The sequence below is a fragment of the Arvicanthis niloticus genome, chromosome 17 (assembly GCF_011762505.2).
Source record: "Arvicanthis niloticus isolate mArvNil1 chromosome 17, mArvNil1.pat.X, whole genome shotgun sequence".
Lineage (NCBI taxonomy): Eukaryota > Metazoa > Chordata > Mammalia > Rodentia > Muridae > Arvicanthis > Arvicanthis niloticus.
Window position 1 is genome coordinate 54300589 of NC_047674.1, and position 17200 is coordinate 54317788.

Below are 17200 nucleotides of genomic sequence, written 5' to 3' on the forward strand. Positions count from 1 at the left end.
CCAGAAGTAGTTACTATGAGCAAGTTCAGGGTAACAGAATGATTTGGAAACTCAAATTAAAAAGCCAGGCATGGTGATACATGAGGGAGAAGAATCTGAAGTTCAAAGTCATCAATTATAGATGACTGAGTTTGAGGCGAGCCTGAGATCCATGAGCCACTTGCTTACTATTTAAGAGACAAACACTTAAAAGAGTATTTTGACAGGTAATGGGGATAGGACAGCATAAATATATTTGAGACTTTCTTGAATGGTTTTCATGACAAATAACCATGATACTGAAAAACAAGTCAGGAAACGTCTGAAATCTAGGATGTTAAGAATTAACAGTCCTGCTGGGCAGTGGTGGTGCAGGCAGATTTTTGAGTTTGAGCCAGCCTGGTCTACAGAGTGAGTTCCAGGACAGCCAGGGCTACACAGAGAAACCCTGTCTTGAAAAACAAACAATTAACAGTTCTTAAAACAGCAGACTTTTGTGGTAGTACTTTTTCACAGCCATCTGTAGACAACAATGTAGATTACCTCTAGAGACAGCAAACACTGACTCCAGTCAAGGAGAAGCATTTGAATGCCACACTCAGTAAACAGAAATAAAGATCATTAGGCAGAGTATATCCAGTGCAAAGTCTAGGTAAGGCTCTGTGCTGGTTTGTATATGCTTGACCCAGGGAGGGGCACTAGTAGGAGGTGTGGCCTTGTTGGAGGAAGTGTGTCATTGTGGAGGTGGGCTTTGAGACCCTCCTCCTAGCTGCTTAGAAGAGACAGTCTTCCCCTGGTTCCCTTCGGATCAAGATGAAGAACTCTCAGCTCCGTCTCCAGTGCCATGCCTGCCTGGATACAGCTATGCTTCCTGCTTTGATAATGGATTGAACTTCTGAACCTGTAAGCCAGCCCTGATTAAATGTTTTCATTTATAAGAGTTGCCTTGGTCATAGTGTCTCTTCACAGCAATGGAAACCCTAAGACAGACTCCTTTTAAAAGTCAAGGATGCTAGTAAGAGTTAGGAGCACAACCGAGGTTGGGGGTGGTTATAAGATTCATTTGTAGAGGTTTGCATCTTAATTCATTTTTTATTTTATGTTTTTTTTGTTCATTAGTGTCTTGCATGTATGTCTGTGTGAAGATGTCAGAAGTCCTGGAACTGGAGTTATAGATAGGAGTGAGCTGCCATGTGGGTGCTGGGAATTGAATCTGGGTCCTCTAGAAAGGCAACCAGTGCTCTTAACCACTGAGTATTTAGAAAAACTCCATTCTTTAGAGCCAATTCTGTAAATCATCTTTCCAGCCCCAAGGTTTGCATCTTGAGAGAATACAAGTTACAAAGGAGTTTTGGTTGAGAAAGCTCTGTTATTACAACAGGGTGTCGGCTATGCCTAGAGATGCGAGAGAAAGCTAAAGTTTAGAACCTCGTTATCTTATTTTTTAAAGGTTGTGTGTGTATAGTTTTGTCTGGGATGTGGTGTGTGTGTGTGTGTGTATAGTTTTGTCTGGGATGTGGTGTGTGTGTGTGTATAGTTTTGTCTGGGATATGGTGTGTGTGTGTATATAGTTTTGTCTGGGATGTGGTGTGTGTGTGTATAGTTTTGTCTGGGATGTGGTGTGTGTGTATAGTTTTGTCTGGGATGTGGTGTGTGTGTATAGTTTTGTCTGGGATGTGGTGTGTGTGCATAGTTTTGTCTGGGATGTGGTGTGTGTGTATAGTTTTGTCTGGGATGTGGTGTGTGTGCATAGTTTTGTCTGGGATGTGGTGTGTGTGTGTGTGTATAGTTTTGTCTGGGATGTGGTGTGTGTGTATAGTTTTGTCTGGGATGTGGTGTGTGTGTGCGAGTGTATGTGCACATGTATGTACTCATGTGGCATCCAGAAGAGGACATGAGCATCCTCCTCTAGCACTGTCAGCAGGTCCCTCTCACTAGACTGCAGCTTCCCCCATTTCCTTACCCAACTAGCAGCCTCAGTGAGCCTCCTGTCTCAGCTGCCCATAGAACTATAGTATAAGGGCAAAAAGTAACAGTTCTCTAGGGAAGATGTACAAATGATCAATGAACCACATGGTGATATGTCTAGTTATCAAAAAATCAAGTGTTAAATACAATAGAGAATAAAACTGGAACAAGAGAAGATCAGCATGCCCCAAACAGGGGAATGTTTGTGCTTTATTAAAAAGGGAAACAAAGGGGCAAACAAAACTCAGGATCAGCGCAAGAGCTGACTCAGTAGGCGACTGCATATAAATCTTGTAGAGACAGAGTTCAGTTCTCAGCACCCACCTCAAGTGGCTTCCATCTCCCTGTGACTCAGCTCTTTTCACCTCTGCAGACACCTGCACTCAGATGTCTGCTGCTTGTATTATGAATGCTAATCATGTTCCCCAAAAAACTGTACAAGGAGGTCTGCAGAGTCTCTGGGAACCTGCCCCCAGTTTGTTCTGATTGGTAAATAAAGATGCCAACAGCCAATAGCTGGGCAGGACAGACCGAGGATGGATTTTAGGATTCCTGGGCTTGGGACCAGGAGGACAAGGAGGAAGAAAGATCCACCATGTCTGGAGAATGTGGAGGCATGGGGAAACGCCATGCCTGACAAGAGTGCAGGACAGAGAGGTATAGTCACCATGTGAAGGAGTTAGGAGAGCACGGTGCAGAGGGCTGCCCAACAGGATCTGGAGCAGCCAAGATGGAACATAGAATTAGTAAGTAGTAACTCAGAATTATCAGCAGGAGATTCTAGAAATGATCAATCAGCAATGATTCTAGAAACATTGGAGGCTAGGTAGTCAGTCACCCAGCTAGTGTGCTGATTAAGGCATATTAAAATATAAAAGCTATGTGTGTGTCTTTCGTTCAGGAATATAAACCATTGAGGTGGGTATCACCCATGCTGGGATCTATTAATAATATTTAACTTAACCATCTGTGTCTGTCTGTCTCTCTCCGTCACACTGAAAGCAGGGTTATAAAATGATAAACCACTACAGAAAGCAGTCTGCCAAACTTTTCAAATGTTAAAAGCATAATTACATGTGACCCAGTAATTGTGCTCCTAGCATGAAAACATGGAATGTCACCATAACTGATAATGGCGCAGAGTAGAAATCACCCAAATGCTCATTTACTAATAATAACTCTTATCTGCCCACAAAGAAGTGCTGTAATATGGAGAGCTCAGTGAAAAAGCTACACACTGCATGGCTTCAGTCACAGGAAACGTCCAGAGACATTTGTTTTGAGGCAGTTAAGTCATTCTGCCTCAGCAGCTCATATAACATGGGATGAAAAGTGTGCACCATCATATTAAATAAATGCTGGGGACTACAGAGGACAAGTTGGGAGAGAAGGGAGGATGCTAGTGGGTATAGGATTTCTTTGGGGAGTAAATGAACATATTCTAAGGCTAACTGTAAAGCTGGGTGTGGTGTCATATACTTGTAGTCCTAGCACTCAAGAAGCAGATGCAGACAGATGTCTGTCAGTTCAAGGCTAGCCTGGTCTATATAATAACTTTTATCCAGGAATTCAGTGAGAGCCTGTCTCAAAAATTAAATTAAAAAACAAACAAACAAACAAACAGCTGGGTAATGGTGGTGAACACCATTAGTCCTAGCATACAGGAAGCAGAGGCTTGCCGGCCTGGTCTACAGGGTGAGTTTCAGCATAGCCAAGGCTACATACAAAATCCTTTCTCGGGGGGGGGGGTGGGGGGGTGAGGGGGTGGTGGTGGAGGGAAACAACAACAACAACAAAAAACCCTAAACAAACAAAAATAAAGCTGATTATAGTTATATAACTCTAGAACATACGAAAACCACTGAACTGTATACTTTAGATGGATGTACTTTATATCAGTGTATTATATATCTAATCTAGGGCAAGGGGTAGAGCATACTACCCATCCCAGTGGTTGGGAGGAAGAGATAGAAGAGTTCCAGATGCCTAGCACTTGAGAGGTGGAGGCAGGTGGATCACTGTGAGTTGTAGGCCAGCCAAAGGTACATAGAGACCTTATCTCAAAACAAAACAAAACAAAGTTACTTGGAGAAGAAACAATCAGATATCTAATGTTTGATTAATACTTTGTCTTTAAAGCTTCCACTATGGGGTCTAGCAAGATAGCTCACAGTTAAGAAGGCTAGCTGCTCTCGCAGGGGACCTGAGTTTGGTTCCAATCTCTAAGTCCAGCCCGAGGGGATCCAATGCCGTCTTCTGGCCTCCAAGGCACCCTCACATATGTCACACACACAGACAACATGAAATAAATAAAACTCAAAACTTTCTACTATGGGGCCTGCAAGATGGCCCAGAAGGCAAAGTGCTTGGCAGTGCAAGCCTGACTATCTGCATTCTATCCCTGGAATCTATATAAGGTAGGACAGAACAGACCCAACAAAGGGAGGCCTCCGGCTGCCACATGTGTACCCAACATATCCATCACACAAACTAAGTTAGAAATAACCAACCTTCCACTATGTTTAAATGCAGTGACTTACAGCTCAATGGAGATTTACTCTGATGAAATCCACTAATCCTTTTCGTGTTGCAGGAGAATTTAGATAAGAAAATACAAAGCAGTAAAGGCAGATGGTAAGGAGAGGAGCAGGATTAGAGGAGTTCTTCTGTTTATAAAGCGAGGCTCCAAAGACTGCAGTGACTGATTTTTTTTTTTTTTTTTATTTTGTGAAGGCTGACTAGCCTCTGGCATTTGTTAGATGCTAGGAACCAGCTTACTTTAAGCAGGCTGAGTAAGCACTCTGCCAACTAAGCTGAATGCTCAGGCCCAGCACACTCTTTAATGGACCTGTGTTAAAAGAAGATAAAAGAATATTCAGCCAAGCTTGGTAAGTCAGGCCTATAATCCTAGAAACTGGCAACCTGAAGGTAGGATCGGCAAGTTCAAGGCTAAGCCTGGGCTCCTATTTTAACAAACTTTTTTTTTCTTTCTTTTTGAAACAGTCTCTGCAGTCCTGGATTCCTGCAACGTACCATATAGACTAGGCTGGCATCTATCTGCCTCTGCCTCCCTAGTGCTGGGATTAAAAGCATCTGGCCAAATAAACTTTCATAAACTTCCCTAAGATGATTCTATTTTCTCTATGTTTCTTCTCCACAGGGTAAGGAGCAGGTACCATTTTAAATCTCAAAGATTAATAATAGAGAGAAAAAAAATCTTACATCATGACAGAGGTTCTGGTTAGTCAACAGAATGATGGACTGGGTATTAGGACTATCTTGTACCTCACTGGTACAATTAGGAATAAGTATGCTCTAACTGTATTTTGAGAGAAAAGTTTTACTTTAACAGGAAGAGTGATATGTAGGAGGAGCTAAGTGGGAAGGAGTACTGAGAGGAAGAGATGGAGTAAGGAGAGAAGATGAAGGAGAGGAGAAGCTAGGTGATGAGAGAGAGAAAGAGAGAGGGGGCATGGAGGCAGATGTTCACAGGTCTCTACCAGTCAAAGATAGTTTTTATATCTAGGTTGGGTATTGGGTTACGCTTCCGATTGAGCATTACCAAACTTATAAATCCTTTGATTAACATTAAAAAAAATTGTATAAAAGCAAAAAGGAAAGAGGGGGGTATGGGACAGGGGTTTTCTAGGGAGGGGAAATGGGGAAAGGGGATGGCATCTTAGATGTAAATAAAATATTAAATAAAATAAAATAAATCTTACATCATTTCGGTCTTTGGTTAGCCTCTCCTCAAGTTCCAGGGCTAACTGCAAAAGCCACCACTGTACCTATAAGAAAAAAAAGCCAAAACCTTTCAAGTATTTTTAAAATAAATTTTTCATTTACATAGACTTCCTATGAACTGGGCAGTGGATTGGTCAACTGACGCATCCCTGTACCTATATAACTAGACCATGGAGCTCCCAGCACTGTGCTCGTCTTCTAGCTGAAGAGTTTCAGTCAGGCAGAGTGTACATGCCTGTAATCCCAGACTCAAGAGACTGAGGCAGAAGAATCATGAGTTCAAGGCTGGGCTACACTGCAAAAAAAACCCAACAAGAAAACAACAAGAAAAAAAATGTTTTAAATTATTTATGGAGAGCTTTGGGGGCTGCTTGGCAAGAATCTGACATTGACCAAGGACACGGAGGCTTTAGGCAGGGAATCTGACATTGGGCCATGACAAGGAAGCAAGTTCAGGCAGGAATCTAATTTTAGGCTAAAACAGAAGTAATTTCAGTTAGGAATCTAAATCTTAGGCTAAAACAAAGAAGTAGGCCTCAGACATCAATATGACTGTGGGATAGGACAGGGAAGGAGGCTCAGATATTTTTGTCATCTGGATGAGCCCTTAGAAACATCAATCATGAGAGTGATCACAGAACTTTGTCTATTGCCTTGTTTGTTTCTTGACTGTTTGTATCTATTGTATTGTTGGTTCCTCAACCTAGAACTGACCTAAATACTTGCATGTAATTAAAAGGGTTTAAAAGAAAAGCGGGAATAAACAAACCCGCCTCAGCCTTCAGCCTCAGAACTGTCTGGGGTTATGTTACAATGTTGTCTAATCATCTTTTTTATTTTTAATCCTCACTCCTGCGCTGGAAAACCTGTTGACTGACTGAGCGGGCTTGGTCAATTATTGGGAAAAGGCAATGGTAAGACTCAATGGTAAGAGTGCTTGCAGTGCGTAAACGAAGAGGAGAGTTCCAGTCCCAGCCCCGCAATACAAATACCCACAATAGAGTATGACCCATGGCTAGGGGGACAGAGACAGAAGGATCCCTGGGATTTTTGTTGGTTGCCAACAGTTTCAGGTTCAATAAGAGATCATCTCAAGAGAATAAGGCAGGTTAATAAGCAGGTAATCTGACATCTTTGTCTGGTGTCTGCATACACACACACACACTTATGAACCATTTGTTTATAGTCAGGATACTGCAACCCATGCTGGCCTCCAGCTCACACTGTAACTGACCCTACTTCCTGCCTGCCCAGATTATAGGTGTGCTCTACCACACTCAGGCTCCAAGCCTTTCACCCCACTTTTTCTGGTAAATTCTACCACATTTCAGATCTAAGGAAGATCCCAAAAGTGGGTGAGCACAATATTTTAGGGTTTTGAAGTTCCTACTTACAAAAAAGATACGAAATTTCATTGTCCATTTCAGCCAGTCCTATTTTACATATTTTTAGATTAAAGGAGGAAAAATGACAAACTAAACTAGTCATTTCAACATAAAAAACAAAACAAAACAAACAAAACAAAACAAAACAAAACAACGATTTCCAGGGCTTGAGAGATGGCTCAGTGGTTAAGAACACTGACTGCTCTTCCAGAGGTCCTGAGTTCAATTCCCAGCAACCAAGTGGTGGCTCATAACCATCTGTAATGGGATCCGATGCCCTCTTCTGGTGTGTCTGAAGACAGCTCCAGTGTACTCATAAAAAAAAATCAATTTCTATTTCTTTTGATATCCTAAAATAAAGGTAACCATCTAACCCAGTATACTTAGCAGGGCCACGAAAACCCACTGTCCCCTTTATAAGCAGAAGTGTTCTGTGGAGAAGGCCTGCTTACCTGTTCCCGAGTAGACAGAGCTGTTTTCCCTGGGAAGTTTTTGCTACAGCCAATAGTTTTAGGTAACTGCCTGGGTTTAACTGGATCGTGTTCAATACCTCGGCACATGGCATACAGCCAAGACCTAAAAACCAGCAAAAGATGTTAAGAATTGTTCTCCTTGTTTTTGTCTACTTCCTAAAGAGAGGGTCTCACCATTCATTTAACTGGCCTTTAATTGTGATCCTACTGGGTTTATAAGGTAAGAGCTGCCACGCCTGGTTTCTTACTATTTATAAATAGCAGATACTATGCAGCCCAGGCTGGCTTTCAGCTCATGACCTTCCTGCCCCAGCCTCTCAAGGGTTGAGACTATAAACACAAGCCACCATGTCTAACTTAATTATTTTTTTGTTTTGTTTTGAGACAAAGTTTCTTTGTATAACTCTGGCTATCCTGGAAATTAAACTGTAGACCAAGCTGTTATGGAACTCACAGAGATCTTGCCGCTGTCTCCTGAGTGCTGGAATTAAAGGCACGCATCACCATGCCTGACTGCTTAATTTTTCTTGTTAAAACAAAATACCTATATTAGCCTTTTATCCTCTTCATAAAAAAAAAAAAAAAAAAAAAAAAAATGATCGAGTCTGGGAAATGCAGCTCAACGGTAGAGCATCTGTCTAGCATGTGCTCGGCCCTACATTCAACCTCCCAGACTGCAAACAAAAAAGAAAATGAAATTAGCAGCTTGCTGTGTCCTAGCACTTCTGCGGTGGAGGCAAAAGGATCAGGAGTTCAAGGCCTGTGTTACTTGAGACTATGTCTCAATTAAATTAATTAAAAAACTGTATGTAAAATTGAACATACCTAAGCTCTGACAGAGCCCTTGCCATTCTTAAATAGTTCTAATGTAGGACATTGGTAAGGGGAGAACTAATCCTACTTTCTAAAGCTAAACCACCATTCATTGTTGGCAAACCACCAACAAAAGCCACAGTTCATCTTTTTGTACTTATTAGGACTGAAACACAAAAATTTGAATGTGACATCAGCAAAATCACACACACACACACACACACACACACACTAAAATGGGATGAGCCTGATCGTGCAGATCTCAAATTCATAGGACGTGGCACAGCTGAAGCAGAAGAACTTCATGTTCACAGTCTACCTGGACGACTTAGTCAGACTAGAATAAGAAGTCAGGGAAGCTGGTAATCTAGCTTTACAGTGCAGTGCTTCTCTAGCACGTCCAAGGCCCTGGAGTCAATTTCCAGTACCTTAAAAATAAAAAAGGGACTAGGATATACTCAGCTTTCACGTGACAGTTCTTATCAACCACCCAAGCACACAGGAAAACAACATTAGAGGGATAGGCAACAGTGAGCTAATTATTTCATTTTTAGAATTTTTGCAGTACAGGGGACTGGATAGAACCAAGAGCCTTGCAGCATGTTAGGAAAGTGCTCCACCAATGGATGGTATCCCAAACCCATTTTCGTTTTGTTTTTTGAGTCAAGGTCTATGTGGATCACAATGATCTCAGACTTGTGCTTCTACCTCCCATGTCCTAAGATCACAACAGGCTACCATCTGGTGGGAACTAATATTCCCAAACCATGAAATGACCTCATGGAACACAAGTCATAGGCTGATGAATGTTGGTTATCTGAGGATCTGGGAGGTAGAGAGACGACAGGATCAGCACTTCAGGGTTACCTTTGGTTACATATGAAGTTTGAATCTGCCTGGGCTATCTGGCCCTTTCAAGTAAAAGCTTTTTTATCTGTATTGAATTTAGAATCTCCATAAAGATTATGTTTGAAAAGTAATATTAACCACTTATAGCCAAGTGTGGTGGCATATACCTTTAATCCTAGCACTTGAGAGGCAGATACAGGTACTATAGTTCAAGGCCAGCCTGGTCTACAGAGTGAGTTCCTGGACAGCCAGGGCTACACAACCAAAAAAAGAAAAGAAAAGAAAAAAAAAAAAGAAAGAAAGAAAAGAAAAATAATATAAACCACTTACCCATTCTTCTCTCCAAAATGACTCTGGAGCTGGGATTCAGTGAACTGGGTCAGGTCACCCATGTATTCTACCCCAAGTACTTCAATGACAGAAGCCCCTAGCTTTCCTCCAAGACTTCGGCTAAACAAAGGAGAGAGAAATTTATAGGTTATATTTAAATATGCAGCTAACCAAAACAAAGACATTCTGCTGCTCCAAGCAGCTCTCCAAAAGATTTAGAGAAAATCAGAGTACACTTTAGTCCTGTAAACTCTTAGCTGTCCCACACAGAGCTGCTCAGCAAGCAGCCATGCTGACTAAAGAGTCTGATGACAGCCAGGTCATCAAGTGCATCTGTACTCACATGCACATGCGCACACAGAAAAATAAAGCTAGATGATTCTTCCCATCTAGGACCTGGGAAGATTAACAGGAGATAAATAAATAAAATATTCATTATCAAATCTATCTATCTATCTATCTATCTATCTATCTATATTCATTATTGATTTGTTATCAAATCAACTATATATAAAAATTTCTTTTTTTTCTTGTTCTTGTATATAAAATTTTCAGTTATGTAAAACACATTGACCCATTTGGAAATTAAAATTCCAAACCCAGCATGGCATTGAATCCCAGAATTTAGGAGGCAGAGACAGGTGGATCTGTGAGCTTGAGGCCAGCCTGGTCTACAGAATAAATTCCAAAACAGCCAGAGCTACAGAAGACCCTGTCTTGAAAAAAGCAAACCAACCAACCAAAAAAACAAAACAAATAAAAAATTTAAAAATTTCCAAACCCAAATTAAATTTTTCCTATGGCCAGTATTCTTCAGCTGGCTTTGAAGACACTATCCTCAGCCTACCTTCAGTGTTTCTATTTCAGTGTCTTCATCAATACAGACCCTGCCTGGCTCCCCTGGTTTACTGAGAATATCTGAACACTTGCTCTTCTTTCTGCTCAGTGTCTCCCTGCTGCTGTGTCCTTGGCTGGCGCTCTACCACCTCCAGCCCATAAAGCTTTCTCAGATAAGTTTTGTTTTCATGCCTCATTGGAGAGCAGTTTGGCAGATCTGCAAACCTTGGTTGAACCAGGTATGCTAGCTTACATCTATAACTTCAGGCATTCAGTGAGCTGAAGTAGGGGGTAAACTGAGTTTCAGGTGAGCCTGGGTGGCACAAGCTAGCCAGGAATGCTAGCTTGGGCAACAGAGTTAGAGCCTATTGTAATAAGCAAACAAACAAACCAACCCCTCGATAATAGAGAAAGTAAAATCCCAGCTGGATATAGTAGCTCTAACCCACAATCCTAGCATTTAGGAGGTTGGGGCACAAGGAACACCACCAGTATGAGGCCAGCCTAGATGTATAGTGAGACCTTGCCTCAGCACCCTCACAGGAGAAGGAAAAAAACTATTTTGTTTGTTTTCTTTATGCAGCCCTAGCTGTACTGGAACACAGCATGTAGACCAGGCTGGCCTTGAACTCACAGAGATCCACCTGCCTCTACCTCCCGGGTACTACTATTGCCCAATGGAGAAAAACATTTGTTTTGTTTTTCAAGATAGAGTCTCTCGGGCTGGAAAGATGGCTCAGCAGTTAAGAACACTGACTGGTCTTCCAGAGGTCCTGAGTTCAATTCCCAGCAACCACATGGTGACTCACAATCGTCTGAATGGGATCCAAGGCCCTCTTCTGGTGTGTCTGAAGACAGCTACAGTGTACTCACATATATTAAATAAATAATTAAAAAAAAAAATAGATAGAGTCTCTTGGCTGTCCTAGAACACACTCTGTAGACCAGGCTGGTTTCAAACCCGCAGAGCTCCCCCTGCCTGTTTCCCTAGTGCTGGGATTAAAGGCATGTGCCTCTACCACTCAGCTAAGAAGTAAAAGTTTTATTTGTTATATATTTAATAGACTTTTAATAAAAAGCCAGAAGGAAGGTAGAGCTAAAACTCAGGAGTGTGTGTGTGTGATATATGTGTGTATATGTTCACACATAGGCTAGAGAATTTAAGGTGTCAAAATATTTATGAATAAAGCACAAAAGCCACTATAAGCAGAGAGCACCCACAGGGACACGATGGAACTGAAGGTCCTCCCTCAATCCTTACATTTTACGAATTGGCATCTGGCTGAAGAGCTGTGGCACTGACCCATGTGAGACCAGAGTTTGGCGGTTGGGCTTGTTTAGTCCACAAGCTAGTTTTGCCAGGACCTGGAAGAACAGAGAGCAATGAAACCCTTAATATTGTTAAGGTAAAGGCGCGCGCGCACACTCACACTCACACTCACACTCACACTCACACATACCACACACTGGCCTGTATTCACACTAACAGTTTCCACATGAAGTCATTTCCTCATAGTCCTCCCTACACTCTTCCATTCTCAGTTTTCCTCAAGGCATTGTTTTCCTTTTTTTTTTTTTTTTTTTTTTTTTGGTTTTTCAAGACAGGGTTTCTCTGTGTAGCCCTGGCTGTCCTGGAACTCACTCTGTAGACCAGGCTGGCCTCGAACTCAGAAATCCGCCTGCCTCTGCCTCCCAAGTGCTGGGATTAAAGGCGTGTGCCACCACCGCCCGGTTTTTTTTTTTTTTTGTTTGGTTTTTTCTTTTTTTTTTTTTTTCTTTTTCATCTATTGAGATTTTCCTCACAATAGATTAAAAAAAAAAAAAAAGAAACTTAAGATCTCCTTTATATTCATGTAAATTTGAAAATGCTAAAATAGGGCAAGAACAGTGGTGCAATCCTTGACTGCCAACATTTGGAAGTGAGTGTGGAAAGAGCAGAGGCTGGAGACTGGCCTTAGCTCCCTCCCTACACAGACACATACATATAATTAAGGTGGTTTACATATGTTTACCCCCACATAGACAGATATACAGTTACTTATGATTATTCTTTGATTTCACTACTAAGATTCTTTTTCTTCCCTTTGAGACATGATCTGTGAGGCTATTCTTGGTTGTAACTTGACCACATCTGGATTAACTAAAACCCAAGTGGGTGGGTATGCCTCTGAGGGATTTTTCCTCCTAATTAATTATTTGAAATGGGAAGACCCACTTTTAATCAGGATCTTTTGAAATGGGAAGATTTACCATTAGCCTGGGCCATACCTTCTGCTGACAGCCTATATAAAAAACACAGAAGGAGGAGCCTTGCTCTCTCTGCCTGCTTGCTTTCACTGGCAAGTCCATCCTTTATTGGCACTAGAGCCTGCTTCTTTGGGATTCTAGCATATACTGAAGGCCACATGAGACACCCAGCTTCATGTACTGAACAACTACTAGATTCTTGGACCTTCTGTTGGTAAACAGGAATTGTTGGAAAAGCTAGACCGGCAGCCTGTAAGCCATTCTAACAAACCTCATAAATATATACAGTTATTCTATAAGTTCTGTTCCACTAGGGCAGTTGTTCTCAACCTTCCAAATGCCACAACCCTTAAATATACTTCTTCATGCTGTGGTGACCTCCAACCATAAAATCATTCATTGCTACTTCATAACTGTTAACTTTGCTGCTGTTAGGAGTTGTGCTGTGAATGTGTGCCATGTAGAATGTCTGATATTCAACCTCTGTGAAAGGGTCTTTCCCCCCCCACCCCCAAAGAGGTCATGACCCATGAGTTGAGGATCACTGCTACAGAGAACCTTGACAGTAGCGCTATTATCTGGCCCTAGTTGCACTTGAACTCACTATGTAGACCAGGCTGGACTGGAACTCACAAAGATCCACCTACCCCTGTCTCCCAAGTGCTAGGATTAAATGCATCCACCACCATGTCCAACTATTAGTAAAATTCTTTAGTAACTTCAACAAAACAATAGTATAATTTATATTACATTAGGAATATTGTTTCCCTTCCTTCCATATAGCCAGAAAATAGAAAACTCTTCTGTGCAGCTTAGCAACTTTCCTTCTGTAAAAAAGAGGGAAGGGTGGCGACACCCTGGCAGCCACTCCTCAGTTATGGAGCCTTGGTTGAACTGATGGACGTCCCACAATCTCACTGCACTTTACCCTGTTACTTAGAAAATCAGGTATTATTCTCCTGGAACACTGAGACTGTCTGTGTTCCCTATTGTAAAAATATTAGTCCAAATTAAAATTTTACTTTTTTTTTTTTTTTTTTGAGACAGGTTTTCCCTGTATAGCCCTGGCTGTTCTGGAACTCATTCTATAGACCAGGCTGGCCTCAAATTCAGAAATCCACCTGCATCTGCCTCCCAAATGCTGGGATTAAAGGCGTGTGCCACCACTGCCCCGCATACAGCCTTTTTCTTATTGTCCCTATTGCTCTAAGGCCCAAGGACTGCAGTTTGAATCCCAGCACATTTGAAACAAGATGGGCATAATCCTGCAAACACCTGCATCCCAGCATTGGAGGGGGAAGAGACAGGAAGATATATATCTGGTGCTTGCTACCTGTGGGCATAGGTCCCTCTCCTCCAAAAAAAAAATGATAGTTTTAGGTTCAGAGAGAACCCTGTCTCGAAAGAAATACAGCATAATAGATTATGCATACATCATACAAACACAGCTGCACACATGTATCATACAAACACAGCTGCACACACGTATATAGACACAGAAGCACAACATATCCAGGCAATTCCACAAGGAAAGAACAACGCTAGGTGCAGTAGCACATACCTACAATCCCAGGACTTGGGACGTACAGACAGGAGGATCAGAGTCATTTTGGGTACACATGAAATTCAAGCCTAGCCTCAGCTACATGAGATTCTGCCTCAAAAAGTTAAAAAGTAACAACAAAATTATATAATAAGTGGAAATAAAAGAAATAGGCTCTATATGAGTTCAAAGCCTCTGCTTTTTCTATACAGATAGTTCCGTCATTAAGAAAATATATTTTTTGTCAATTTTCAGGCTGCTATTTAGGAAAATACTTATGCAATGTCAACTAATATTGTCTTTGAGTTTCAACATGAATTTGTTTCAGTGAAGTTTTTGTTTATTTTTGAGACAGAGTTTTCCTGTGTAGCCCTGGTTGTTCTAGCATTTACTCTGTAGATCATGGTAGCTTCAAACTCAGAGATCTATCTGCCTGTGCCTCCTGAGTGCTGGGATAATAAAAGACATGTATCTTCATGACCCAGTGTAGCTAAGAGTTTTCTGTTGTTGTTTTAAATTACATTTATGGGTGGTGTTGCACATGTGGAAGCCAGAAGACAGCCCACAGGACTTAGTTCTCTTTTCCCACTCTGTGGGTTCTAGGGATAGAACTCAGGCTGTTAGGCTTGATGTCAAGTGCCTTTACCACTGAACCATCTTACCAGTCCCAAAACATGAAACAAGACTAAACTACGTTCATTTTACGTGTCTGGGTATTTTGCCTGCATGTATGTGTGTCTGTGGAGCATGTGCCTACAGTGTCCTCAGGAAGAAGTATTAGGTTCCCTGGAACTGGAGTTACAGACAGCTGTGAGCCACCATGTGGGTGCTGGGAATTGAACCCACATCCTCTGGAAGAAGAGTCAGTGCTCTCAACCCCTGAGCCCAGTCCTCCATGATTTTCTGGCTTCTTCTCCCCGCCCCCCCAGCAGGAGTCCAGGCGCTGGCTCTCAACAGGAACTGTAAATACCCACTGCTATCCTTGCTGTACTTTACTAAACATATTGATGCTTCTCTCGGACGTCTACAGTAAGCCTTCACCTTATTGTGTGAGATCCCGGCTGAGCACTGAAAGCCTGTCTTCCTCTCTATGGCCTCTCTCATTTCTTCCACAATCACGGCCCCCACAGTCAGCCGTAGGTCTGGAGAGGTGGACGCATCACTCTGAAGAGATCCAAGCCACTCAACTAAGCCTTGTTTTCGAAGATCCTCTGAAAAAAGTTGAGGTCACATTTAGACATTTCTTAGCTTGTTTTTGTTTTTTGAAACAGAGTTTCTTTGTGTAGCACTGGCTGTCCTAGAACTCCCACTGTAGATCAGGCTAGCCTCCAACTCACAGAGATTCACCTGCCTCTGCCTTCCAACTGTTGGAATTAAAGGTGTGAGCCACCACTGCCTAGCTGCCAAATTTTGTAATTAATTAGTTTCAGTCATGAATCACATACTATTCGCTCAAGGGCATACTACATAAATCACAGTATATGTCATTAGAACGTAACATGTAATAGACTGTGTGGTCTAGCTCTCTCTAAGTCTGCACTATAAAATCACCCAGTGACACATTGCCCAGAGGATATCCCAGACATTAAGCAGCACATGACTGTATTTATCATTCAATGAAAAAATGATCTGATTTTAGGTTGGGCATGGTGGCACACCCCTTTAATCCTAGCACTTGGGACACAGAGGCAATCGGATCTCTGTGAGTTTGAGGCCAGTCTGGTCTACAAAGAGAGACCAGGTCAGGCAGGGCTCTGATACACAGAGAAATCCTGTCTCAGAAAACAACAACAAAAAGACAAAGAGGTACTTAAGATATAAGATCTACAACTTTATTTCAAAATTTAATCTTATGCATGTGTGTGTCACTGGAGGCCATGTGTGTGTCACTGGAGGCCATGTGTGTGTCACTGGAGGCCATGTGTGTGTGTCACTGGAGGCCATGTGTGTGTGACTGGAGGCCATGTGTGTGTGACTAGAGGCCATGTGTGTGGGTACACTGGAGGCCATGTGTGTGTCACTGGAGGCCATGTGTGTGTGTCACTGGAGGCCATGTGTGTGGGTACCCTGGAGGCCATGTGTGTGTGTCACTGGAGGCCATGTGTGTGTCACTGGAGGCCATGTGTGTGTCACTGGAGGCCATGTGTGTGTGTCACTGGAGGCCATGTGTGTGTGACTGGAGGCCATGTGTGTGTGACTAGAGGCCATGTGTGTGGGTACACTGGAGGCCATGTGTGTGTCACTGGAGGCCATGTGTGTGTGTCACTGGAGGCCATGTGTGTGGGTACCCTGGAGGCCATGTGTGTGTGTCACTGGAGGCCATGTGTGTGTGTCACTGGAGGCCTTGTGTGTGTGTGTGACTGGAGGCCATGTGTGTGTGACTGGAGGCCATGTGTGTGTGACTGGAGGCCATGTGTGTGTGTCACTGGAGGCCATGTGTGTGTGTCACTGGAGGCCATGTGTGTGTGTCACTGGAGGCCATGTGTGTGTGACTGGAGGCCATGTGTGTGGGTACCCTGGAGGCCATGTGTGTGTGACTGGAGGCCATGTGTGTGTGACTAGAGGCCATGTGTGTGGGTACACTGGAGGCCATGTGTGTGTCACTGGAGGCCATGTGTGTGTCACTGGAGGCCATGTGTGTGGGTACCCTGGAGGCCATGTGTGTGTGTGACTAGAGGCCATGTGTGTGTGTCACTGGAGGCCATGTGTGTGGGTACACTGGAGGCCATGTGTGTGTGTCACTGGAGGCCATGTGTGTGGGTACACTGGAGGCCATGTGTGTGTGTCACTGGAGGCCATGTGTGTGGGTACACTGGAGGCCATGTGTGTGTGTCACTGGAGGCCATGTGTGTGGGTACCCTGGAGGCCATGTGTGTGTGACTAGAGGCCATGTGTGTGGGTACACTGGAGGCCATGTGTGTGTGTCACTGGAGGCCATGTGTGTGGGTACCCTGGAGGCCATGTGTGTGTGTCACTGGAGGCCATGTGTGTGGGTACCCTGGAGGCCATGTATGTGTGTCACTGGAGGCCAT

The 17200-nt window shown here is 42.9% G+C and overlaps 1 protein-coding gene across 2 annotated transcripts in view; it reads right to left on the reverse strand.

Annotated features, from left to right (window-relative positions):
* The window catches only part of Polh (DNA polymerase eta), a 32147-nt gene that overhangs the window by 4696 nt on the left and 10251 nt on the right, over positions 1–17200 (reverse strand). For both annotated transcript variants that reach the window (XR_013104704.1, XM_034522031.1), the window contains exons 5-9: positions 15210–15379; positions 11640–11743; positions 9542–9661; positions 7529–7652; positions 5670–5735 (exon numbers count right to left, since the gene is read on the reverse strand). Coding sequence is in view for 1 of the 2 variants with exons in the window: in XM_034522031.1 (XP_034377922.1) it covers positions 5670–5735; positions 7529–7652; positions 9542–9661; positions 11640–11743; positions 15210–15379 (584 nt within the window). In the remaining variant the exon portion in view is untranslated. The remainder of the gene's footprint in view (positions 1–5669; positions 5736–7528; positions 7653–9541; positions 9662–11639; positions 11744–15209; positions 15380–17200) is intronic.